At 46.8% G+C, this 25034-nt stretch overlaps 2 protein-coding genes across 5 annotated transcripts; one reads left to right on the forward strand and one right to left on the reverse strand.

The window, feature by feature from the left end:
* Positions 1–421: 421 nt before the first annotated feature.
* LOC117058231 (integrin alpha-M-like) lies at positions 422–23784 on the forward strand. Of its 4 annotated transcripts, none has more exons than XM_033169262.1 (7): positions 422–496; positions 17957–18034; positions 18682–18809; positions 19683–19828; positions 20059–20212; positions 21832–21982; positions 23456–23784. In XM_033169262.1, exons 3-7 carry the CDS (start codon positions 18717–18719, stop codon positions 23608–23610), a joined length of 699 nt encoding a protein of 232 aa, XP_033025153.1. In that variant the 5' UTR covers positions 422–496; positions 17957–18034; positions 18682–18716; the 3' UTR covers positions 23611–23784. The 4 variants fall into 4 exon arrangements, with proteins under 4 accessions (XP_033025153.1, XP_033025151.1, XP_033025152.1 ...); XM_033169260.1 differs by lacking the exon at positions 422–496 and adding an exon at positions 11722–11751; XM_033169261.1 differs by lacking the exon at positions 422–496 and adding an exon at positions 12999–13099.
* Positions 4434–13201, reverse strand: LOC117058229 (testicular acid phosphatase homolog). Its single transcript, XM_033169258.1, has 10 exons — positions 13023–13201; positions 10782–10877; positions 10280–10366; positions 9380–9517; positions 8594–8692; positions 7359–7454; positions 7139–7274; positions 6417–6496; positions 5909–6015; positions 4434–4957 (listed from the first exon to the last, which is right to left on the reverse strand). Exons 1-10 carry the CDS (start codon positions 13191–13193, stop codon positions 4528–4530), a joined length of 1440 nt encoding a protein of 479 aa, XP_033025149.1. The 5' UTR covers positions 13194–13201; the 3' UTR covers positions 4434–4527.
* Positions 23785–25034: the final 1250 nt, after the last annotated feature.

Raw genomic sequence — 25034 nt, forward strand, 5'->3', positions numbered from 1 at the left:
GATTGCCCCACCCCATTTTAAAGCTGCTTAGAGAGTTGGGAATTTGGAGTGGAGAAGCAGTGCCCATAACTTGCCACAACTTTTTAGATATTGAAGTTTGTGTGGGGGTCACCAGCATGGTGTCCTCCAAATGTTGGGCTCCCTTTAGCCCTCACCAGCATAACAAATGGCCAGGGAGGGTGAAAACTGCAGTCACGGCAATAGTGTGGCGCACCATGTTGGCTACTCCTGAAATTGTGAAGCACTTAATTTCTCTACATATTCTCTCTTTTTAAAAAAGAACTGCGTGGCAGGAAGGGAAAATGTGCTTGCAGGCATGAAATCCAATATGTGTAGTGAGTGATCTGTGAAACTGAAACTAGGCTACACCTTGTGGATAGTGTGCAAAAAAGTATTGCCAACATGGTTTGCTTTCTTCCTCCAGATATGGGAACACCTGAGCTCTGCTCTTGCAGACGGGAAGATGCAACTGGTTCCATGCCCTAACGGCTCACAGGTAGAACTGGGCAGGAAAGGCAGAGGAAAGATTATCTGGGCATTGAAAAGCACAGTGGTTGATCCTTAAGGGTTATGCCAAGGTTGTGATGAAGGGGGCCTCTTTTGCAAGATGGGACAGTGCTTTTCAGTGACTGCAGCAAAGACCGAAATGGATGGGTTTCTCCCACAATCTTGAAAGAATCTCCTGGACTATCAGCAAGTCACTGATACATTTTTTAAAATCCACTGATCCCCCCCCCCCTTTGCCTTCCATCATTTAAATAGCCTTTGCACACAAACCTTTCCCCCCAACTCTGCTTGGTCACCAGCCTCCTACTCTTTCAAACAAGGTTCTTGGTTTCAGAACCAAGTAGCTTGGCTCTTTGCTGCAGCTTTCTGTTAAGAGCAGTTGAGTTGAGCTTCCATCAGCTTTGCCAAAAGATTGGCAGTATCGGGCACCTCCTACCCCTGAACTGTGCCAGTTGGTCATTAAAAGAAAAACTGTTTAAGGACTGGTACCTGAGTTTGATTTCTTTCCTCTTCCCTCCTTGTCCTTTCCCCCATGTGTGTTGTGTTTTTAAGATTGTACGCCTGCAGGCAGAAACTGTCTTGCTTTTATTGATTGCATATAAGCCATGCTGGTAACCTTTGTTGAAGAGCAGAGTACAAATGCTCTAAATAAATTGTTGATCATAAGCCGTACACATCCTCCAAAGCAAGGCTGTTTGTTTCACCTTGGATTCTGAAGCAGCCTGAATATCTTGGGGTTTTTTGCAAAGAATGCTGCATTTTGCACAACCTTGCCATGTACTCTTTTTAACTTGGGATTGTATGCTTCGAGGCACGGACAATGTTATTCTGTGCAGCATTTACTTTTTTCAATAAAATGTAGAAACAATAAATTGTTTTGCATTGTTGCTTAGTCGTTTAGTCGTGTCCGACTCTGTGACCCTATGGACCAGAGCACACCCGGCACTCCTGTCTTCCACTGCCTCCTGCAGTTTGGTCAAACTCATGTTGGTAGCTTCTATAACACTATTCAACCATCTTGTCCTATGTTGTCCCCTTCTCCTTGTGCCCTCAGTCTTTCTCAATATCAGGGTCTTTTCCAGGGAGTCTTCTCTTCTCATGAGTTGGCCAAAGTATTGGAGCCTCAGCTTCAGGATCTGCCATTCCAGTGAGCAGTCAGGGCTGATTTTCTTCAGAATGGATAGGTTTGATCTTTAATTCTTCTTTGCATTGGCAAGGTTTGGAAAATCTGGCCATACAGATGTTGATCTACCACAGATGTCTTGTGTGGGGAACCCCCTAAGGCGGGGGTAGGGAACCTGTGGCTCTGGAGCCGCATGCGGCTCTTTCGCGGCCCTGCCGCGGCTCCGGGGCGGCTGCCTGGGGCGCGGAGGTGGCGCGGAGTGGTGGGGGCACTGCGCCTGAGAACTCCTCGGCCGGAGGGAAGACGCGCCAGCCCTGCCAGCGATGGAGGGGCGGTTTGCAGGGGGGAGAGAGAGAGGGAGGGAGGGGGCAGCCGGGGGGGAGGCGCGGGGGGGCGGGGCCTGGTGCGACGGCGGCAGCGCAGTTGGCGGAGCGGAGCGGGGCCGTCCCCGCCGCGGCCCGCCACTGTGAGCGCGCAACAGGCGCTCCTCCTTCGGCTCCGGGGCGGCTGCCTGGGGCGCGGAGGTGGCGCGGAGTGGTGGGGGCACTGCGCCTGAGAACTCCTCGGCCGGAGGGAAGACGCGCCAGCCCTGCCCGCGATGGAGGGGCGGTTTGCAGGGGGCAGAGTGAGAGGGAGGGAGGGGGCAGCCGGGGGGAGGCGCAGGGGGCAGGGCCTGGTGCGACGGTGGCAGCGCAGTTGGCGGAGCGGGGCCGTCCCCGCCGTGGCCCGCCACTGTGAGCGCGCAACAGGCGCTCCTCCTTCGGCTCTGGGGCGGCTGCCTGGGGCGCGGAGGTGGCGCGGAGTGGTGGGGGCACTGCGCTGCGCTCCTGGCCCGCCTGGCCTGCGCCCGCCGCGCCATCCTCCTGACGCGCCGCGCCTGCCCGCTTCCCTCCTTGGAGTGTCGGGCCCGGCGGGCGGCTGGGGTGTCCTTGTGGGGCTTGGCTCCGTTGCGCCTTCCCCGCTCCCCGGAGAGGCGGGCGGGCGGGGGACCTTCCCGGCGTCGGTCGCCGGATGGTGCTGCTGCCGCCTCCGCCTGGCTTTGCTGCTCCGCCTCGCCGTCCGGCGCCTCTTTGGCAGCGGGATCGGGGGGGCGCCCGGGGGCCCGGCCGGGACTCGGAGCCTTCCTGCGCCGCTGTGCAACAGGAAGGCCGGGCGGCGGCGGCGAAAACGTCCGGGCTGCTTCTGAAACCTCCGCCAACCGGTGCTTCGCCAGCGCTCGCTGCGGGCGGTGTACATGCTCAACGATGGCCCCAAGGGCGGCTCGGGGGCCCGGAGCCCCGAGGCCGGCGCGCTGCAGAGCCTGGCGCGATTCCCCCCCCAAAAAAACCTGTTTTTTGCTTTTTTGCTTTTTGCCTTGCTCTCCCACCCCCCCTCTCTTTTTTTTCCTCCCCTCCTTTTTTAATCCAAGGGGAGAAATCCCATTTTTAAAACAAACAAACAAACGAAAAATAAACAAACACCCCCCACAGCTGCTGCAGCCACTCTATTTGAATTTTTATTATTACCCTTTTCTCCCTCTTTCCCCCCTTTTTCTTTTCTCTTCCCCTTTTGTTTTTGTTTTCAAAAAAAGGAAAAAGAAGAAAAAGATTTTCCCCCTTTATTTTTATTTTTTAAACTACTACATATTTTTAATAGATATTCTCCCCACCCCACCCCACCCCCAATTTATATTTTCCCACCCCACTTTTCCATTCCCACCCCCCTTTTTCTTTCTTTATTAATTCGCTTGCCAACCTATCTTAGAGGGGGAAGCCCTCTCTCCCACCCACCCCACCCCCAATTTATATTTTTCCACCCCACTTTTCCATTCCCACCCCCCTTTTTCTTTCTTTCTTAGTTCGCTTGCCAACCTATCTTAGAGGGGGAAGCCCTCTCTCCCACCCACCACACCCCCAATTTATATTTTTCCACCCCACTTTTCCATTCCCACCCCCCTTTTTCTTTCTTTATTAATTCGCTTGCCAACCTATCTTAGAGGGGGAAGCCCTCTCTCCCACCCACCACACCCCCCCAAAACAACTTTGAGCTGAACCCCAAAAAACGGGGGTAGATCACTGCTGAAAGTAGATCACAGTTTCTTGGGAGTTGGCCACCCCTGGTATAAGACATGTAACTAGAATAAAAATTTTAAAAAACCAAGCAAATAATTGTAATAACTACTGTAATAAAGCACTGCTATAATTATATATAATTTCCCTAAAATTTTGGTTTCATTCGCCTTTCCGTGCTGAAATGTCACAACCTGAAGGACCATGGCTTGCCCCCCCCCCCCCAGTTTTGATCCTGGGTACGCCCCTGAGTCAATGCAAAAAAGTAAGAACTTATTCTTGTTGTTTTTACTAATTATACTTTGCATTGGCTCCTATACGTTATTTATTATTATTGCATTAAGGTAAGAAACAATATATGCAGCGTTATATTTGTTTTAAATGTCGCAATGGTTTTGCGGCTCCCAGGTTTTTTTTTTTCCTTTGGAAACGGGTCCAAGTGGCTCTTTGTGTCTTAAAGGTTGCAGACCCCTGCCCTAAGGCATTAAGCACAGCTTAGGACCGGTGGTTAGAGCGTGGTGCTGATAATACCAAAGTTGCAGGTTCAATCCCCATATGGGACAGCTGCATATTCCTGCATTGCAGGGGGTTGGACTAGATGATTCTCAAGGTCCCTTCCAACTCTGATTTTAAAAATTTGTGGTGTATGTCTGTCAGAGCAGATTACATACTAAAATGAAAAGCATGTGGCCCTCTAAACAATGTGGAGGCACAAGAATTTCCTTGCCGTGTCTGACAGAAAGGTACACACAGTGTAGTACTCACAAGCATTGCGCTACTTGCTTTATTTTTAAGTCTCCTAATAATTCCCTACAGTAAATGTGCCTCTTGCCTGTGCTGCTTGGACCATCAGCTTCTGTGGATGGAGTCTGAGTTTGCACCCCTTGGCTCCAGCCACTCTTTCCATGAGGGTGATTTGTGGTTGCCGTGAGCCCATATTCCCATCACCTCCTCCAATACATGATGCCTGCTCCGATTAATGCCGTGCTCAGCAGGCCTACTGCCACAGCCAATGCTGTTACGGTGCGCCCTGCAGAAGGAATTGAGCAGGTGTGAGTGGGAGAGTCTGCGCACCTCTGCCCAGGGGGAGGGAAAAGACCTTGCGTTACCTGTGCCTTCCTGAGGGTTTTGGCATTCGGCATCCCAGTCCAGTGGGACGACTGCCCTCGTAAGATGAATGAAGAGCGGCAGTGGGCAAGGTGTGGGGCAGTCGGGCAGGGCTAATGTGTGGGGCTGGTGGCTGCTTTCATTCCGATAAAACATGGATACACTGAAGGAGCTGGAAAGATCAAAAACACGGGATCTTAGTAAAGGTTGCACTCTTCACCTCTCATAACCCTGCGCTGCCAAACATTGGCTCTGATATTTGGTGCTTTCCTTCCTGCAGTGTCTCAAAATGTTCTGGTACTGTCTCAGCCTCTTAACTATGCTGTGCTTTGTGTTAATGTGTCAGCAACTGCAAATGTGCTGATAAGTCGCTGGGAGGCAGCTGTTAATACTGCAAGGGATACTAGGAGCTGACAGAGAGAGAGAGTCCCTCCAAATAGTGTACTCCTTGGTTTGGAGAGGACAACTTTTAAGAAAGGGTAGTAATAATAATGTTTCCTTATATCAAAGTCGGAACTAAAAAAAAAATACTGGACAGAGAAGACTTACTGTACTCCAAAAGGTGGCTTTTAATTTAAAAAAACCAAGGGAAAACATGCCATGGTTTCAAACAGGGAGCCTTTCCCCAGCCCTGCCTGGAGAATACTGGGGATTGAACCTGTGTGATCCTTTGCATGTGAAGAGATGTGTCCTACCATTGAGTTGTGGGAGGATAGCGGAGCCGCAAAAGGAACAGGGGTGGGGTGGGGCATGTATAAGCTGCATTTTCAACAAGTAAAAATTTCAGTTCTTTATGCAAAAGCAATTGTACATAATTTGTTCTATTGGGCACATAGTTATAGAGGAAGCTGAAAGCCTGAGCACATTCTGTCCCCCTGGGATACTGCTGCAGGTTATAAGCCTTTTAAGCTCACCCTCACAAGTCTTGAAGGCTGGACATTTTTTTGCTTCTTAAAATACTGCCAGCATTTTATTTCACCAGGATGATAATCAGTAGTTCATCAGCACCTGTGCAGTTTTTACATGCATTGCACATCAAACCTTTCTCTGTGATGGAGAGCAAATTCAACACCCAGCAAAACGAGAGAAACTCTTCCTGCCCCACAGATGGAACCAGACTTACTTATTGCTTTCCTGGTAGAACTCGAACCCATGACAGGCAGCATAGGGTGGAGGGGGACCATTGTAAATGCCCAGGGCTCCTTGAAGAGCGATTAAGGTGCTGTCATGCTAAAAAGTAGGTGAACAGAAAAAATGTAGCCAACATGTTTTTTTGTTTTGCATTTTACAATATATTGCTATGCCCCCCACTCCCTAAAACATGCCACTTTTTCATGTGCAGACTAGATGATATTACTTTGCTTCCCCCCTCATCTTCATGGAGGGTGCTATTCAGGAACCTCCTTTTTCCCCTTCATGTGATAAGTTTATTTCGTAGTTTGCAGGCTTAGTTTTATAGTTGTAGTTTTAGTGAGACTATTTCTAGCACTTTCAAAAAGGACTGCTTGCAGTGAACCCACTAAAGAGCCCTGAGATCCTTCTAAACAGGCAGGCTGCTATACACACTTAATCCCCCCTCCCCAATCTTCCCACATGGTCCCTCTGAAGTCTTAAGGTGGGAAAAGACTTACAGCAGAATACATGATCATCTTTAGGGGCAGATCTCGGCACACTACTTTGGAGAAGTTGCTCAGGATAGCGCCCAGTAATACCCCTGCAGGGTGGGAGAGAGATTGTTGACTGAGGGGTGTCCTATGGCAGTGTTTTTCAACCTTTTTTGGGCAAAGGCACACTTGTTTCATGAAAAAAATCACGAGGCACACCACCATTAGAAAATGTTAAAAAATTTAACTCTGTGCCTATATTGACTATATATAAAGTAATTTTTCAATTTTTCCCACGGCACACCAGGCAACATCTCGCGGCACACTAGTGTGCCGCGGAACAGTGGTTGAAAAACACTGTCCTATGGTATGTCGCAGAATAGCTGACCAACAAACACAAAACAAGCAGCTCTGCAAATAATTGGGGTCAAGGGGGTGCCATGTTGCATATGAAAATGGGAGTCCTGCAAGCACACACATGTGCTGAGCACTGGGGCATGCACCATCAATAACAGTTGAAGGGTTGAGTGGAAGAAAAACCATAGTAACAAAAAAAGAAAAACACAGAAATGTCATGACCCACACATAAATTGGTCAGGTATGGATCTGTGGAGGACAATGGGGAACACATTGAACTGGGAAATAGTGAGTTTTCAGGTGCTGTGTGAACGGGCTCTCCAGGTTTTTTTCCTCAGTACCGTGTTTTGTCAAAGCAGCGTTAGAATGTTTATCCTCTAAAAATCAAAATTTACCTCCAGTGAATCGCGCCTTCTCCTGGCTTGCATGCATTCCCACATGGGCTTCGACATTGAATGCTTCCATCTCAGAAAGGGTGGCCAAGACCTGTGGGGTGGCCCAGCTAGGCAAGGTCAGGTTGTGTGTTTTCTGCAAGGAAAGAAAAAACACTTAGAGAAAGGTGTGGTTGGAGGCAAACTGGGGGGAGGCTGTAATGCGGTGCAGTATGCCTACCTGGCAGAAGAGGGAGTCGTGGACCCTCCAAAGGCCCCTCAGGGTCAGCTGTTCCTGTTTAAGCCCTGTATGGTTTGCCATCTCTCTCATAAAGCCCTGGGAAGGGGGAAGAAGAATTAGCTAATAGATTGGAACTTCAATGGGCTTCGCCTGGAGGAAGCTAGTTCCACTATCCTACATGGTCTTACTAACATCAGTGGGGGTATACGTCCATGTAAACCGACATAGGCCTGAATGTTGTAAGTGAAGTGGTGTGGCTTCCAAAAACCCACTCCCATGTAGGGTTAGCACCACAGACCCATTATGGATGGCATTCAGTGTATGTTTCACTCAAGACTAGACCTATTAGAGTTAATAAACATGACTTAAGTTAGGCCCAAGGGCCCCTGCCTCTCAAATTTGTATATATTTTAAAACTATATATGTGTGTGCCTTTTGTTTGTTTGTTTGTTTTTGGGGGGGACTGTAGGGTTTTTTGGTTCTGAACATGCTTTTTTTCTTTTGTGAAATGGGTGGTTCCCATGACAGTTTCTTAGATTTCTTAATGTGCCCTCAGGCCCAACAAGGTGCCAGCTGAGGCTGATGGGAGTCCAAACCAGCTGAAGGGCACTAGGGTTGGCAAAGGCTGCTACGAATGCTTACCTAGGAGTAATTTATGTTTGAATAAACATGCTTGCATTACACTATTGGGCACTTTTTTAAAGTATTGCTTTTTTATCTTGTATCTGTTGTTGTTACTGATGTTTTTTATTTCATTCGAAATAGCTTTAGCTTTAATTTTTTGGAAACCACCCCAGATTCTTGCCCCACAAAGCGGTATATGAATATTTTAAATGAATAATAAAAATGCTCAGATTGGGTGCTAGACTGGTCATCAGAGATTTCCAAAAGTAAACAAAGGGCTGCCTTAAGCAAAAGAAGGCAGTCAGTTTTCTTGTCAATGGCAATGTAAGACAAGACAAGAGAACTGGTATAATGTAATTCACTCTGCAGGGAATCTTGGGAACCGTCTCTCTCTCTCTCTCTCTCTCTCTCTCTCTCTCTCTCTGTGTGTGTGTGTGTGTGAGATCAAGGCAGAGAACAAGACTCCCCCTCTGGTTGGTGCATTCCTCTTACAATGGTTGCAAAGAGTTGGATTGATGAATTGGATGAAGAAGAAATCCTGACTTTGGAATCCATTCCCCCCACTCTTCCTTCCTTCCTTCCTCCTAGCCAACCCCACCTTTCCCTGATACCTTCCAGGTCTCCATTTTAGCCTGATAGCTTGGCAAATTAATTGTCTCTCTCATCAGCTGTTGGTATCGTAGGCAGGTCCGGGTTGGCGGCTTCAGCAGCTGTGAGGTGCGGGGTAGGAAAAGACAGAAAATGCTGATTCTTGGGGAAAGCTGACCCCTCTTGCCTTTCCCATATGTAAACTATTGGACTACACCTCAGCAGAAGCAGGAACACTGATTGAATCTCACTTTCACATCCGTATACTCCTGCTCTGCCCAAAAAAAGGTGCCGTGTAGTGCTGTCTTCAGCAACCTGGTGTCGGGCAGATATTTTGGCCAACCATTCCCATCAGCCTCTGACAGCACAGGTGGTTGATAGGAATTATAGGTCAAAATATTTGCCAGACTACCAAGCTGGCATAGTGGGTCAAATGCTAGATTTCATGACACCCATCTAAATGGTAAATATCCTTCCTGAGTTTCTGTCCCAATTTTTAAACTTGACCAGAATGAATATGCAGGGCCTAGACAGGACTCATGCAAAAATGTGGTAAGACATCAAAATAAAAGAGGCAGAAAGAAATTCATTCTTGATAAAAGTTGGCTTTCGTGAAGTGGCACCCCCTTTTTTCAATCCTTAGCTTCTCTATCAAAAAATACATTTGATGCATTGACCACCTTGCAATGGAAGACTCGTAGGATGGTGTTCAATAAAAGCGATATAAGAAAATGCCACGTAGAATCAATGCAAAGCAGAGAAGCAGCTGATAAGAACCAGTAAAATCTGGACAGGTTGCGAAGGATTACCTTATCATACTTAGTAGGCACGGTGTGGATGGGGACAGGTCTCCAGCTGATCTCTGGATCTGAGCTTGGATAAAGCCCCATCAGGTTGGCTTGGGCGCTCATTAAGGTGCGGTCGTAATCTGTGCTGCGGATATAGATCTAGAAAGGGGCATAATGATTGGTTGGCCTGAAGGTGGGTGAAAGCCTTGGCTGTCCCCGAGTGCCAGTGGGGTTATTTATCCTGTCCTTGGGACTCTCCAAGCGCACACATCTCACTGGCCTCCACTACGCCCTCTCGAGGTGCTCTGGCCTGCCTGGAATGTTTCTTTGACCTGTGGTGCTAATGTCGCTTGCTTGCCCGAAGAGACAATAGAGTTGTGTTGGTGGGAGCGTAGAAGCTTTGGGCTTTTGTGTGGCTGGAACATAGCCTGGGAAGCCAGTGTTTGTGTGTTGGAGTAGGACATGGGAGACCAGGGTTCAAATTCCCACTCAGACATGAAACTTACTGGGTGACCCTGGGCCAGTCACCATCTCTCAGTCTAGCCTACCTTACAGGGTTGTTGTGAGAATAATACGGAGAGGGGAAGAGCTGTGTATGCCTCATTGAGTTCCTTGGAGGAAAGGTGGGATGTAAAAATCAAAAATCTCCATTGTCCACTTGGGCCTCTAGAGCCACCCAGTTTTTCCCTCTTGTTTCACCCACCACCCATTAGCTTTTTAAAAGGTGGGTAGAGCTGCTGTTATGGGTTTGGATACATTTGGGGGAGGGTGCTGCTTATTTTTGCATGTCAGCTAATACTTGAATTGTTGCATGCTTTATATATATTTATTACTGTATTCATATTTGCTGCCTAGGGAATTCTTGGATGCTGGTGTGGAATATATATATTGCCTTTATTAAATAAGCAAACACATATTTACCTCCTGTGGTTTGTAGGATGCACTCAGGAAGCCAGTATATCTCTCTCTGAGGAATCGTCCCAGTGCCTTCTGTTGCAAAATACCTACCTGCAGCAGACAAGGAAAAAAGCAAGTGGGGGGGGAGGAAAGATATGAAGCACCCTCCAAAACAGGGCTGTCCCATTGCTCCAGTGCAAAGCGAAGGCTGAGATCAATCGCCTAACTTGGAAGTGAGGCACCAATCTCATTCACCTTTACTCACACAAAAACTCCAGTCATGGAAATGCTGGCAAGTGCCTTTCTCCCCCTTCCCCAAGTTGTGGCTGTAGGTGACCATGGGGATTGGCAGGGCAGAAAACAAGGAGACACGACAGGTGGAGCTTGAGCCAATGGCAGGGAGAGCCAGCTCCTGACTGGTTGTAAAGCAAAAAGACAGCCAGACAGGGGCAGTGCCCCCTTTGCCTCCAGTGCTCATCCCGCCCCTCTGTGCACACACACACACACACACTCCCCAAGCCCCCACCTCAGTGAGTTGCTGGAAGCCTTGTGGCCAGGGTGCTGCTTTGTGGGGATCCGTGGGGTAGGTGCCCAGAGGGGATCGGTCACCATGGCGATACACCTAAGAAAGAAGGGGATCAGAACAGCAACATACAGCAAACCGAGTGATAGTTGAGCCCTCAGATTTCTTACCTACAGGACCAGGAATCTTTTTGGACTTTTAAAATATCTTCAGGGCTGTCACATGTAAGAGGGAGCATGCTTTTTCGCTCTCCTGTTCTTGAGGGCAGGACTTGAACCAATGGCTTGAAGTTACAAGAAAGGAGATTCTAAGTAAACATTCGGAAAAACTTTCTGACAGAGCTGTTCAGCAGTGGAACAGACTCCCACGAGAAGTGGTGGACTCCTTCCCGTGGAGATTTTCTAAGGCAGAGGTTGGATGGCCATCTGCCATGGAAGCTTTCGCTGAGATTCCTGCATTGCAGGGGGTTGGACTAGATGACCCTTCGTTCCCTTCCAACTCTTAAGATTCTGTGATCCTGGCCTGCAAAATGGGACCTACTGTGATTTACCTTTCATATTATTCCACCTCCACACCCACCCACACCCCTTTGCTATCTAGTTCTCTCTCACACATGCACAGAAACAGACACGTGTTTTCCCTTTCTGTAACAGATGGCACTGCTAGAGGGTCAGTCTAAACCAGAAACAAGATGCCTGCACCAATTCATTTACAGGTGAGGGGCAAAGAAAAGCAACCACAGCCGCTTTATAATTTTTACTTTTGAGTTTACATGACATGCTCCAAGTGTATTGCAAAATAAAAAATATGTACTATTATATGTATTATTATAAATTATGCATCCCATATATAAAACAACAACTCTGTTTTATAGCATCTAGTGCTATAAAAACTACCCCTTTAAAGAAATTAAATATACAAATTTCTAATTACTCCTCTTCAGATCTGATGCATTACAAGAGAACCATCCTATGTGTGTGAGTATATATATATTTCATAATAGGCCTAATACTTGTTTTCCACACTATCCCTTTAAAACACTCCCCTCCTGCCCCTTACAGGTGTATTCCTAATACCAAGCCTGCAGTCTTTTTCTGGCACCTCTGTGGAATACATTTTCATTAAAAGTGGCCAGGGATTGGGTGAGTCAGGGTAAAGTAATTAGTATGTTATTACCTTCTTAAGACTATTAGTTCGATCAGTTAAAAAAAAAAAAAAAGGATGTGCCAGCATCAGGTATCTGACAAAGTGGTCTTAAGTGCATGGAAACGTATGCCACAGTAAGTGTTAGTTTCTAAGGTGCTACAAGGCTCTGGGTGTGTGATGTGTCTCTGTGCCCAGCGCAGACACAGATCTATGGTGCCCTTCTTGTACAGAACTGTCCTGCCCACCGTGATGGGGTTGTAACTACGGTTAAGACAGACTTGGACTGGATCCATTGACATGAATGGGCATGACTAACTTAAGGTCCATTAATTTCAGTCGAGTTTGACCAACACTGGAAACAACACAAAGTGTTGGCGTTTTTAATAGCCAGTCACCTTAATGCTTTTCTGAGTTTTTATTGTTTTTTTAAAAAAGTGTTTTTTCTGTTTTAACAATGTACACCACCTTGATATTTTATGATACAGGGTACTGACATACTTTTATAATTAATTAAATATCAAAGTCATACACACACACACAGACACAGTGGTACCTCGGGTTACAAACACTTGGGGTTGCAGACTCCGCTAACCCAGAATTATTACCTCAGGTTAAGAACTTTACCTCAGGATGAGAACAGAAATCGCGCGGCGGCATCGGGAGGCCCCATTAGCTAAAGTGGTACCTCAGGTTAAGAACGGTTTTAGGTTAAGAACAGACCTCCGGAACGAATTAAGTTTGTAACCAGAGGTACCGCTGTGTGTGTGTGTGTGTGTGTGTGTGTGTGTGTGTGTGTAAGTGTAAGTAACTGAAAGTCAGTTCTAAGCCACCTCAGTAAGATTTATATCCTGAAAGGTGGGATATAGCAATATATTAAATGAAAGAGAGGCAACTCACTGCTTGGAGCAGAATGCACCCTAGGCCTTCATTCCCGACTCAAGGAATCCAAAAGCTCTGCTTCCCATCTCTGACCCCATAGACCTCACACACCTCACAAAGTATGATGGCTCCATTCCCTCTTGCTGTGCAGCACTAGACCCATGCTCCTTCCCGGAGAACCCAGGCACCCTAGTTCCTGCCACCCACCCTCCTGTGTACCAGCGTGACGAAGCGCAGCGTCCTCTCTTGGGCCAGCGTGAGAGGCAGAATATCCTGGATGAGGAGGAGAATCCAAGGTGCCAGGGTTACAGAGAGCCTCATGGTCTCTGCCACCTGGAAAAAGAACTGTTTGAGGGAGGGAGGGCAAACTCTTCCGTTATATAGACCCATCCTCAGACCCTGTAATTATCTCTCGTTTTCCTTTGCTGACAGGTCAGATTTAACAGGCTCGTGTGTGTGTTAGTGTGTGTAAAGAGTGTCGGTTCCACCTCTCCCCCCCCCCATTTTACACCCGCCAGTCACCTTAAAACTACCTGTTTGTTAAATGGGGGGGGAGGAGATTCACTTGCCATGATGATTACAACTCCCAACCAAGACATTACGTCTTGCCTTCTCCACCTGCAGAGAAAACATCTGAGTCTGTGATAACCAGTTGCCAGGTTTGTTTCTGGCTGAGGTCCTATGTGTTTAGTCACTGGGTGTCTGGCAAAAATTCAGCAGGTAAACCCTTTTGCTTGAACAGAGATGTGCCGAAGAGGAGCTTCGCCTGATGGATTTCTGCCTGTCCTCCAAGCATTATAAGTTGAGGAGCTTTGCCCAGGGGGTCAGGAATCAAATCATGTCAGGTCATCGTTACCTGACAAGAATTCAGTTTGCAGACTCCTCCAACCACCTGAAGGATGTGGGACCATATAGTCACCCCCAGACATTAATGAGTCCAGTTTTGCATGGCTGATGCCAGCCTCCCTCTTGGTAGATCAACAAACAAGTTCAGGCTCTTGATACACTTGCACCTTGATGCCATCTTGCCAGACAACTAGCCCAAGCGTCTTGTTGATTTACACCTGGTCTCCAGAATGTGACGTTTTGCAGGAGATGGCCTCAGCAGAGGTGGAGGTAAACGTGACAGAAATCTGTCTGACTTCGGCTTGCAGTTCACAAGTAAAACCTCCAGTGGCAAAACATTCTAGTGGGGAGTGCTCCTGTTCCTGTCAGCCATCACAACATCGCCACAGTGTGTCAGCATTCTGGGCTGCATCCAACCAAATTAGAGCACAATCATGGACATTAATAGAAGAACTAAATTAGTCATGTCCATCAATTTCAATGGGCATACTCTGATTAGAAGTTACTTGGCTGCAACCCAGAATGTGGACAGACTGGAGGGGAAGGGAATGGAGTGTCATGGAGGAGGGTGCACCCATGCTACAAGATTTTGTTGCAGGTTTGACTTGTGAACTCTGGAGTCTGACCCTGTGTGGTCATTGAATGCAGTGTCTTTTTCTAAACCCTTTTTGTACTTCTGTGTTCCTCCAAGCCTGCAAATATAGCTCCCTTGGCTGTGGACAGTGCTGTTTGGGCATCAGCACTGAACATCAGAATAGAGAGAATGTTTTGGAGCCTTTGGTGGCAAAGAAGGTGCCATTTCCCCTTGTTCTTCAGTCCAATAATGGCAGGACCGGGCATGAATTATTTGTATAATTTGTACCGGACCCAGGATTTGCCTTTTGTTAATGCAGAATATGGAATTAGGTGGGTGAAGGTTTGTTTGTTTTTGTAAGGTACATTCGATGCTAGCCATTCACTGTGGTTGTTCAAAGAACCCTTTGAAATACGGACTCTTTCTGCTTCCTTATTTCATCTTAAAAAGGAACATCAAGGAAGGAGTTCCGGGCTGCATCAAAATATTGGTTCCCCCACAGCTTCTAAAAGCTGCAGTCCAGATGGCGAAAGCTCTCGCCATGGGAATGACGGGGCAGCCTTCCTGCATGGTGGCTGCTGCTACATATTGAAAGAGAAGGGGTTGGGCATGAAACAGAGCAGGAGGGGGGAAGTGCGTTCCTACTTTTTAATTGCTAGTTTGGAATCCTGGTTGGGGAAAACTGAGTCATAAGTTGTTCTGCGTCCATAGCTGCTGCTTCAATGCCAAGTGCTGAAAGCAAATGTTGGAAATGACTACCAAAGCTACTAGTCCACAGGAATGTTCAGTAGCTGATCCACACATATGTATATGAGAGGCTGCTGCTAGCCATACTGCATAAGGGTGTGGGGAGGAGGCATTCCAGAGCTTTCCAGTATATTACAGTGATACCTTGGTTTAAGAACAGCTTACTTTATGAACAACTTGGATTAAGAACGCTGCAAACCCAGAAGTAGGTGTTTTGGTTTGTGAAATTTGCCTTGGAATAAGAACATGTTTTGCTTCCTGTTGAGTGTGTTCCATTTGTAAATTGAGTCCCCCACTGTACTTAGGCTCCACCCCCTCCTGCACCACCAGCACTTTAAAAACTTGGTAGACCAGGAGGAGAAAGCTAAACCCTGAAAAATCACCATGCTGCAAACCCTAACAAAGCCCACAGCAATAGGCCCAGTTATTTACCAGGGAGAGGTCTAAAAAAAAAAAAAATCAACTTCCTGGCAAATCAGTTGGAGTGTATGATGATGATGCCAGAAAATATTTCAATCTGTGTTCATTTAATTTTATAAACAAACATACATAATGGAGCAATAGCAAAATATAGGTCAATTAACAACAGGGTTGGTGCAAGGCCAAAAACCTAATACAAAACCACCATTGGAAAAAGACAGAGCAACTGAACAAAGGAGAAATGCGGCCCCATGGAAGGAATACCGTTATCCAAGTTTAGTTATCATGAGTTTGAGCTGGGATAACATTGTTTTCTCTTTTTATTTATTAAATACAGCACTTCCACATTTCTCTAAATTTGTCAGGCCCTTTTGTTTTCCTTAACGCTTTCATCTTGTGTGTTCTTTTTTCCATTGAAGCAACTGACCACGTTTCTGGATACCAAACTTCCAATGAATTCAGCCTTTTGCCGCTTTCGCAGTGGTTGGCCATAAGATTACCAAGTCTTTCAGCATAACTTTGCCCTTTGAGTCATCAAACGTATATTTTCATTAAGGTGCTACGGGGACACTTGTTATTTTCACTACAACCAACTAACCTGGCTACCACTCAGGAGTTCAAAAGGGCTGCAAATATTTGCACATCGAAAAGAGGCTGCAGCTGCCTGCAAAGTGAGGTTGCTGCTTTCTCCTCTCCCAACCCGATAGATGGCCTTTCCTGGTCAGTGCCCTTCTGACTTCCAGCCTACGTTCAGGAGAAGCCTTTGCCCCATTGCACCAGTTGCAGCTCTCCGATAGTGAAAAGACTGAAAACTGACAGGCAGAGATCAGAGACAAGACATGGGAGCTTTGGGGATCTCCACCATCATCATCACCCTCCTTTTCCTGGGAGCAGAAGGTCAGTTCCAGCTATCCAGGACTTAGGGCCGTCTCTACCGTTAGGTAGAGCCAGGCGACCGCCTCAGGCAACAATGTTGGGGGCCGGGAATGGCAGCAATGTGTGGAAGGGCCGAGGTGTGTGTGTGCCACATCCTACGACCTGCTCTAGGTTGACCTCAGTTAATGGGGTGTGGTGGAAGACAGTGAGTGTCCTGTGGCCAACACAGAAGTAAAGCTCAACTGCCATTTTGGTTGTATTTTGTTTGTGGAAAATCTTGTCCTTTGTCCCAGGCAGAAAAAGTGTTGTTCTTGACGCTAGAACAAGATTGGAGCAACTTTAAAAGTGTATTTTTAAAAATATTGTAATATTTGAAAAATAGGACAGTTTTTGGAAGAAATTGAGGCTTAGGTGTGTAATTAGAATATGATTTAATTAAATTAAGATAGTAAAGATAGACAATGATTGGAAAGGAATGTAAATTAGAGGATTAGAAACAAGAATGTTTAAAATGATTTGGAAGACTGCTAAAGATGTATTATAAAGAAATCAGTAAAGAGGGAATATATGTTAATAGAAATAAGATGTATTTTAAATTTTTCTATTGAAAGTAAGATTTAAATTGTCTTGATATGTGGAAAATCAATAAAAAATTTAAATTAAAAAATGAAAAGAAAAAGTGTTGTTCAGGCCTTGGTCACTCCTTACTGGCAATAATCTCTTTTTTGGTTGGCTGTTTCTGATAAATCCCTGTCCTTTAGGATTGCCATATTTCAAAAAGTAAAAATCAGGACACCCCGAAAATTGTTATTGTTGTTTTGTTATATTTGTACCTTGCCTATCTGACTGCATTGCCCCGGCTACACTGGCCGACTTCTGACAAATTAGAAACCACAGTAAAACATCAAACATTAAAAACTTCCCTGTACAGGGCTGCCTTCAGATGTCTTCTAAAGGTCACATAGTCCTTTATTTGCTTGACACCTTGACGGGAGGGCGTTCCACAGGGTGGGTGTCACTACCGAGAAGGCCCTGTAACCTCACTTCTCACAATGAGGGAACTGCCAAAAGGCCCTTGGAGCTGGATCTCAGTGTCTGGGCTGAATGGTTAAGAAACTAGCTGTCATGTCTACTGCACTAAATATAGTTTCGGAACAGTCTTCAAGGTAGCCCTACATACAGCACACTGCAGTAGTCTAACAGACTATTCTAACTAGACTTAAGACTTCAGCTCTCTTTCCAAGACCTCTAGTCATTTCCAGGTGACGAGTGGATGCATCTTGTCTCTAGCACACTTTCACATGCACAAACACTAGAGGCCCAGTGCAGCCTGCCATTTCAGATGCTGCAGCTCCGGAAGTGTATTTTGACAAGTTGATATTGTTTTGTAAAAGGAGGTTCAGTGAGGTGTGGGGCAAGGGCAGCTGGCAGAGAGATAAGCAGGGCTGGCAAGCAAGGGGGGGAAGCCCCTAGTGAATTATATAATCAAAGGGTCAAATAAGTAAAAAACATGTATTTTGCAGACAGATCAATAACTTGATCAAAGAGAATTCTTTCATTTTCACAGACGTGCAGCAGCAAGAACGTACACACCTCTCTACCCCACCATGTCTCTATCTCACACACGCCGTCCCCATTTTCTCTCGATTGTCTTGGTATTGGCTCACCTCCTTTCCCCCCTTTCTCACAGGGTCTGCTGGTGATGGTTTTGATCTCACAGATGCCTTGCTTGACCCAGAAACCCCCCAGAGCAACCAGCAATTAGGACGTGAGTGGGGACTGTGCAGAAGAATGTTAGTTGTTGTTTCCTCGAAAGAGACGATTATGCTGCTTTAACAGCCGTGGGCTCACCCAACAAATAATCCTGGGAATTGTAGTTGCCCATCTTTTTACTCAATAGACTCAAGATATTAACACCCTGGACACTTTAAATTACTTTTGATAAACATCAGTTTCAATTGGATACCTACTGGGGACATTTGGATAGCATCTATCAATTTGTATGTGTAAATTAAGATGGATGTAGTGGCGCTTACTGTATAGTTAATGTGAGCTGACAGTGTTTTGTTTTCCCCTTTCCTCCTCCTTTCTTTTTTTTTTAATTTCTTTCCCCCCTTCCCCACCTTTTTATAAAATTGCAATAAACAGAAAAAAATAAATAAATACTATACCCCATGGAATTAGCAGAAATTCAAGAGGTGAAGGTTCTTCTAACAAGGAGCATAGTGATTTGAGAAGAGATTTACCTGGCTGTCATGTAGCCATGATTAAATGCATGGGACCTGTAAGAGGTGCATGTGGGAAATAAAGGTGGTGACTTTATGCAGAAAATTAAACTGCCACTGAGTTAAGGAGTCTTTGGAATGAAAAGGAATGGTTTTGACTTGGTACGAGCCTTTCTGGCTTGCTTTTCAGAGTGTCAGAATGAGGCCCGGGACATTGTCTTCCTGATGGATGGTTCATCCAGCATGCGGGCATCAGAATTCATGCAACTGAAGGTGTTCATTGCATTCGTAATGAAAAGCATTCCCCATAATGCGCAGGTCAGTAGGGGAGATGGGCAAGAGGGCGTGGTGTCAGCTCCCAGAGTTGGTTTAAATGCTGGAAGATTCAAGACAAACGCCAGGATTCTTGCAATTTTCTTGTGCCTTGCTGCCGGGCACATACCGCTGGGGTAAAAGAGTAGGATTTTGTGGGGGAAAGAGCAGGCTGCACTGAACCTCAGCATGACCCCTTGTTCCTGATAAATTGAGTGGGGTTTGGCTAAGAAGCACAAGGGCCCACAGCCTCCAAGTCCCTTGGGAAGCCATTGCTCCCTTCACCGGGCGTTTTGTGTGTGTAGGAGTTAATAATAAAGGTTGTGGTGGAAGCGTTACTGGATACGTTGGGGTTACTGTTCAAGGGCAGCAAATTGTCAAATATTTAGTTAATTATTATACACATAATCACCATAAGGGGTTCCTATTTGGGTTTTCGGCCTGAGGCAGCAAAACGCCTGTCTCTGTTTAACAAGAACAGTAACCAGACCTGAACTGGGAAAAACGATGACTATAATTCAGAATGGGAAGGCAGCTGGGTGGCTACTGGCCCCCAAACAAATTGATCCTGGCAGCTGTTAGCAGATTTATGAATCAGGTTGCTTCTTCTGTCTGGCACACCTGTTTAAATACAAATATCACAGGGGTTAAGAAGAGCCCTGCCTGGTCAGGCTAATGGCCCGTTGAGTCTAACATCCTGTTCTGACAGTAGTCAACCAGATGCCTGCAGGAAACCTGCAAGCAGGACATGAGGGCAATAGCAACCCTCCCCACTGGCTTTTCTTGCATTCAGAGGGATACTGCCTCCGGCAGTGGACAGTAGAGCACAGCCATTGTGGCTAGTAAGCCATGTCCTCATTAATCTCTCTCTGTTCTCAGTTTGCCCTCCTGCAGTTCTCTAACCGCTTTGAAGAGCATTTTGACTTCAGACGCTTCAGCAGAGACCGGGATGCCGACATCTTGATCGGTGGAATCAAACAGCTGGGAGGCTCCTCCTATACGGCTACCGGGATCAGAAAAGTGGTGTGGGTATCTTTGGTCCCATTCTCTCCCCCTCCTTCCCTGCCGCTGTGAGCTGCCTCCTCTTTTTTCCCTTGCTGGTGCAGAAATTCAAACAGTGCTTTTCCTACCATGGAGATGCAGCAATGGTGAAACGCAGAATGCCTGTCGAGCCTGGGAAGGTGGGAACTTGGGCCTTCATAGCTGTTTATTTGCCACACTCAGTGCCAGCCTTTCTCTCCCCTCCCGCTTTTAGGAAAGAGCTATTCACCACACAAAAAGGAGCTCGCCCCACAGCCAAGAAGTTCCTTGTGATAGTGACAGACGGGGAGAAAACAGGGGACCCTCTGGAGTATGCAGACGTTGTTGAAGAGGCCAACAGAGCTGGAATCACGCGCATTGCAGTTGGGGTGAGAACAAACTTACCTGCCTATGTTAATTATTTAAGTTGCATGTTTCAAGGGCCAACCCTTCAGCTAAACTGGAACTGTGGGGGGCAGCTTACAGTGACAGTACAAAAGCAACAAAACCTCAGGCTGGTGTACAAAACTAAAACCAGCAGTAGACTAAATGGACAACCAGAGCAGATCAGCAACCATTAATACTAAAAGCTGCATGTTCCCCAACTCTTGCTTTACCTCATCTGTAAAATGGGAATAACTGTGGACCGAATGTCATGCGCCTTCTGGGGTAGTTTGTCCACCTTTGGTCCCCAGCCTGCACTCAGCTCTCACCTGTTGCTCCTAGAAGCTGTCAGCATGAGGCAGCAGCCACACCTTGGGAAACGGCTTTGACTGGCCAGATATACCTGGGAGAAGAAAAAGCTAAGGAGTTAACCCTACACAAATTCGGAGTGGAATCCCCAAGACGGTTGGATGGCGCCTTGTATGCCTCCTTCCAGCAACTCCTGCAGCCAAGCTGGTGCCAAATGTATTGCTCTGCTTTCCTTTGGGCCACATCAGTGAGGCTGAGAGGGGGGTCTTTTCGTCTGGGCAGCCTAGGCCCTCCAGACACACTGCCTAGGCTTGCGTCCATGGGTGGTCACTTCGGTGCTCCCAGAGATGCGTTCTGTTGTCTCTCGAGGCAGATGGATGCCAGCAGGAATGGAGGAAAACGTACCCCAAAACCATAAAGCATTTTTGCCAGATTTCAGAGTGATCAAGCTAACCCATGTGTGAGAAAAAGTTCATACATGTTCCTTGGAGGGAGTTGGGGCTTCACCTTCCTCCAGCACAGACCTCTCAAGGTGTGCCCAGGTTGCTGGTGTAGATTAATCATTAACTCGCCCCAAACCCACAGAGCCTCTGTCTGGGAGAGACTGGTACGCAACTAGTAGTTTTTGCAAACTGGGCAGGTCATTTGTTTTCCAGATGGCTTTGTGGTCGGCAGCACACCTATTACCTGAGTCCTCTGTGTGGCGGCTCCCTCAGCTCTCCTCTCCCTGTTTACTTGAGGCTGTCCCCATTTTCTGAGACCTCTCTTTGGTATAAAAAAGCCCACAAGCTTCCCAGGCAGAAGGCCACAGGAAACACACTTTCTCTGGGGGCTTGTTTGTAAGCAGCCATCCCTGAACCCTAAAGGGCACAATGCAGTGAGCATCCCACCCTTTTGGAAGTTCAGAGTTATATTTTGAACATGACAGCATAGGGATAGACAATGTTGTTTTCTAGTGCATCTTTAAACAAAACCACAAACACCACCTCAGCTTTTAAGTCAGCAGAGTAAACGAATGTGGCGGATTAAATGACTACAATACCCAGCAGGCGTGGCAGAGCCTTCTGCAGGGGCCCGAAGAGGGAGAGGGACACAGGAAGTGATGCACATTGGGGCATTACAACCACCCGCCTATTTCCATCTGTGGGAGGTTGGAGGCGATGTGTTCTGGGCCATGCTGTCCACTCCTTGCCGTGTCACTGGGGGAAAGGCCTGAGCTTTGGTGAACCCCGCCGTTCCTCTCTCGTGTCTGCCTCACATCACCTCCAAAGTGCAGCACAAACTGCCTCTTGGTGACTTTTGTTTCTCCTGGAAGGTTGGCCTGGGATTCACAAGTACAGCCGCCCAGCGCGAGCTCCATGCCATGGCCTCCCACCCGCCCACAGAGCATGCCATTGTCGTGAGACACTTCTCAGGCCTCCGGGACACCCAGGCGGAGCTGAAAGATAAGATTTGCACCAGCCACGGTACTAGGATTAGGGGACCGGGGGGGGGGGTGAAGGGAAGGGTGGGGGGAAGCAGCAACCTGTGAATTTGGGAGGGGGGTCTGGAAAAGACTTTGTATATTCTGCATTACTGTGGATATTGATATTTATTTTTTGAAAGTACACAACGCAATGTAAATAATTTTGTGTTTCTATATTCCATAACAAATCTGTGGAACTTGCTGCCACATGATGGGGGTGAGGGCCACGCTTAAGCACCTTTAAAATGGAACTGGGTAAATGCAAAGAGGATCGAGGATGAATCTTTACCAATCAGCTGTCGGAAATGTTAAATGTTTTATGGTGTTTTTATATTTTGCCAGCAGCTGCCCACAATGGCTGGAGCAACCCAGTCAGATGGGTGGCATATAATAAGTTATTATGGTAGCTAAATGGAGTCTCCATCAGCGGAGGCTGGTCCTGGTCCATTAGGGCAAATGGGGCACTGCCCCACAAACCCCTGCCTGCCCACAGCCAACCTCCAGTTGCCTGCCTGCTTACTTCCACCCAGTCCACTGCCTCCTCCTTAGTCTCAGTGTTGTACCTTGTAAGGAGGCAGGGACAAAACTAGAATTAGTTGGCTCTGCCTCTCAGTGGCTCTGGCTCCACTTACTGTTGGCCTCTCTGCCTTCCGTCCTACCAGTTCCAATGGCTACCACTCACCACCCATCTCCATGTTGTATGGGCAAAAACACCACCAGGAGGAGGTGTGGGGTTGTTAGAAGAGATACTGCCTTCACATCCTGCTTGGAGGTTTGCTGGAGGCATGTGCTTGGCCACTGAGAGGAAGAAGGTGCTGGACTAATTGGACCTTTGGCCTAATCTGTAAGAAGTGTGTTATACTCTGATGTTCACAAGATTTCTAACCATGCTAACTATTCAATGTCGTGCTAACCATGCAATGAAAACACATACAAAGGAGAGAAGGGGATATATCAAACAGCACAAATTTATAAGATTGGTCTTTTTCGTTTTTAAGCGGGGGCCCTATGCCTTTCATAGCTGCTAATTATAATTATAGAATTAGAATCATACCCTGCCCATCTGGCTGTGTTGTCCCAGCCACTCTGGGCGGGTTCCAACACATATAAAAACATACTAAAACATCAAACATTAAAAACTTTTCGATACAGCGCTGCCTTCAGATGTCTTCTAAAAGTTGTATGGTTATTGTTCTCCTTGACGTCTCGTGGGAGGGCATTCCCATGCAAGAAAGGCAGAAATTCAGCCATATTGCATTGCCTGCCCCAAGCAGGGATTGGAATTTTGAAAGTTGGTAACTTTTTGCTATTGCTTGGCTGCTAAAAGACACAGTGGCCCTGACTTCTGAAGATGGTGGGTGAATTGGCCCTTAGCAGCCAGAGCCGTATCTGGGATTACAAGGCAGGACTTCTGGGTCGACCAAGGATGCGGCAACAACCACGTAATGGGCAATGGTGCTGTGTTTCTCTCTAGGTGCAGCTGCTCCACGGCCTTCGGTGGTGCCCCAGCCCTCCAACACCTGCTCAGATCCCCAGGTGCTGCAGAAACTGGAGCGAGTGCTGAGTGGCCTCGATCAGGTGAACACCAAACTGAATGCGCTGGCTGCCAAGCAGGGGAAATGTGCCTAGGGTTCTCAACGCCTGAGATGGGCAGTGGATGGAGGCAATGTGGTTCAGGAAGGAAGGGGAGAGAAGGACAAAGAAGATTGAACGGCGAGAACGTCGGATCCTGGCACATGGCGCGTAGCTTTTTAATCTGGTTTCTTATAGGGTGCAGAAGTCAATAAAGCTGCCTGCTCACCAGTTGGGTCCCTGCTGTTTCTTACGCTGCAGCATTAAATTGACTCCACATCAGTGCTGCTAGAGCTCTTGTTATTTTTACTAGAGTAATTCATTAACTTACGAGCTGCCTTTTCCTTGTGCGTCAAGGCGATTTACAGGCCTGCAATAAAAGCAGCTAAAAACAGCTTTTTTTTAAAAAAAATGCATTAATAACTGGAGATAGGTTTAAGAACGATACACAGTGAATACCCAAGGAAGAGATATTTTCATCCAGGTGGAAAAGCTTGTTGAAACAAAAACTGTCTTCAATTGTTTCTGGAAAGATACCAGTTGGTGCCAGTCATATATTGGCAGGAATGCAGCCGCACAGACTGGGAGAAGCCCTGCTCTGAGTTCCTGTGGAGAGGGCATCTGATATTTTGGGGACTTGAAGGGGAAACCCTGCGGCAGAGCAAAGTGACGTACACACTGCATACGTGTGTGTGTGTGTGTGTGTGTGTGTGTGGCTATTTAAAAGGCTGCCTTCTCAAATAGGTTTGAGAGTTATTTTGATTTATATGCCTCACCCAACCCAAAAGCTCAAAGTGAAAAATACAAAAGAAGCTCACCAGAACAAAGATGCTGGAAAATGCTTTCTCACAAGTAAGGCTCCCACCATGCTCAATGGGGCTTACACCCAGGCAGAGGTGTACCTAGGGGGCTGCTGAAACCGGCCCCCAATGGGGGCACACAAAAATCACCTATCAGACTATGGAGTGTATGGCATATGTGTGTTTCTAGCATCGTGACACTCCAAGATCAAACATGAGAGAAATATCTTTCTCCCATCGCGGTACAAAGGCATGTGAATCTTTTCGCCCTTCCTCCTCACTTCTCCCTCCCTCTGGAGGTTTTGAGTACAGTACTTGGGTTGCGTAAAGTGTAGTGATTCCTGATGTGGCTACTGCACTAAAGTGATTTTTTTTCTAGGAGCGAGTGCCAATGCAGCTCCTTGCCAAGGGTGTACGGGACCCTAGATATGCCTCTGCTTCTGGGTAGGTGTATATAGGAGGAAATGTTACATAGCTGGGGTATATCTTTCTCCCCATATGTCTATTGGCACTCAGGGCAAAAGTAGACATTAAATTGTTTGTTGGTTAAATTTATTAGTCACTTGTCGCTTGAAGGCCCCCAAGCAACTTGCAATAAAGAAAAATATATACTAATACAAAATACCATGGTGAGAAAGGGGGATCATATAATACATTATTATTTTGTATAAAATACTGTAA

The sequence above is a fragment of the Lacerta agilis genome, chromosome 14, assembly GCF_009819535.1.
Source record: "Lacerta agilis isolate rLacAgi1 chromosome 14, rLacAgi1.pri, whole genome shotgun sequence".
Lineage (NCBI taxonomy): Eukaryota > Metazoa > Chordata > Lepidosauria > Squamata > Lacertidae > Lacerta > Lacerta agilis.